Below are 1819 nucleotides of genomic sequence, written 5' to 3' on the forward strand. Positions count from 1 at the left end.
ATTTCATTAATACTTATGAGTGACTTACAGAGACTGACTCCTCCATGTCTCGTCTGTTGAGCATTGCATGGTTGATGTGAAGGATGATCCAGTCAAACAGAGCACTGTATAAAGACTTAGCCATGGAGTCCCGCACTTTGGAGGCCTGTATGCACAGAAACATCAAACAGAGCAAATCACAAACTCAGCTCAGTCTCATAGTTAATGCACAATAAGACTATAACACCAAACAGTTTTCTCAACCCTAAAGGAAACTTTAGGTGGCAGCCCTAATACTAAATTTAAACTCTATACCTGTTGTAGTGTGTACTTTGAAACTGTGCTGGCCTTGGCGACCACTACTCTCCTCTTGATCAAAGCCTCAACCAGCAGCTCCTTTTTCACCTAGAGATAAATAAAGAGAAGAAAATTGTGAGAGACAACTCTACAATACAGTAATACATTATTGATGTATTAATACATCATTAATCTGACTAACAACTACTGTATTAGACAAGCGTTCGTTTTGAAACAATTCAGAATGGCATTTTAGGTGTAGTGATGATCTTTAGTGGGTTGCTCTGCTCAATGAGTGAGAATATTTTCTCACTCATTGTTATTGGGATTTCATCTGAAGTATAGGGTTTTGTTGAGGTAACACAACACTAGAAATGAAGTGCAGATTTCTGGTGTATATAATAACTCCAGCTTCAGGAACATACCTTGAGCAGGCCAGACAGTGTACACAAGACTTCAGCAGGTCCGACCTCCAGGTCCTGAGTGTCCTCTGAGACTGTGAACGTCACATTGCCAAGGTGGAGGATGGCAGAGAGGATGGAAAATATGCTGCAGGTACAAAGACACACAAACATATGGCATAAGTGGCTTTTAGATGGCATAGCACACCTGGCAGCTATACTGGAGGTCCTCAGTTGTAGCATAATGTGGACGAGGAGGACAGCTGAATGCAGTGCTAAATTCCACCCTGATTAAATGGAGCGTGGTTGTTTTTTGAATAAACATTTTTATCACTGATCAGCCTCACTGATTTTGTGTTTAAGTACTTAGTAATTTGTTTGCTAGCAACAGGAGTGACGTAGCTTGGAGCAGATACGTATATAATTTAGAATTTTAACTTTTAAAAAGCACAGTTGTTTTTTAGTGAAGTTTGTGAAAGGTTTATATTACACAATCCAGTTCAACAACAAATTTGAGAGACTTGTTTCATATTGGGATTACGTTTTCAGGCTCCAGTTTAGCATGCTCTAACTTTATTATGCCTGATAACATTTCTCACACTCTCATACATAGTTTATACTGACTTTTGTATCTTTTGATATCTTTCTGTCTTTCTTTCTTTTTTTGCTGTTTACAGCCTTGCCAGAAACAACTCAGCTGATGTGAAACTTGTGCATTTCTTGCCAAGTAACAAGTGTCTGGTACACCAAACATTTCTCTGTTGATATAAACATATCAGTGTTGACTTTGAGCAAGCACATCTAGGACTGTAGTAGCTTGAAGTAGTGAATAGTTGATGATATTAATGTTTGCTATTTTTCTATATTGATATATCTCATCTGCTACTTTAGGGAACAAAGCCTAAAACAAGCTGTACATGGTCAAGAGTTACTGAATTAGTTCATCATGTAAGGAATATATGCCATTATAGACTGTTTATATTTACTTTGCTGTGTAGAGTGATTCACATGAACAGTTACAGCTTTATTGTGGTTATTCACCAGAGGGACCAAGCTGAACAGGTTACAAACTATGCTGCTAGCACTGCTATGTGTACGATGTGTCCCAAGGCTGTCGTGCACTTGCCGACATGCTTGGTGCA

General features: G+C 38.7%; 1 protein-coding gene across 1 annotated transcript; it reads right to left on the reverse strand.

The window, feature by feature from the left end:
- Nucleotides 1–28: 28 nt before the first annotated feature.
- Nucleotides 29–1809, reverse strand: LOC111667158 (unconventional myosin-IXb-like; the record flags this gene model as incomplete). Its single annotated transcript, XM_023422770.1, has 4 exons — nt 1775–1809; nt 702–825; nt 295–384; nt 29–145 (listed from the first exon to the last, which is right to left on the reverse strand). Coding segments are annotated over exons 1-4 (366 nt in total), but the record flags the coding sequence as incomplete, so codon positions are not given.
- Between the last annotated feature and the right edge of the window lie 10 nt (nt 1810–1819).

The sequence above is a fragment of the Seriola lalandi genome, unplaced genomic scaffold, assembly GCF_002814215.2.
Source record: "Seriola lalandi dorsalis isolate HSWRI2012SDOR001 ecotype SW California unplaced genomic scaffold, Sedor1 jcf7180002003318, whole genome shotgun sequence".
Taxonomy (NCBI): Eukaryota; Metazoa; Chordata; class Actinopteri; order Carangiformes; family Carangidae; genus Seriola; species Seriola lalandi.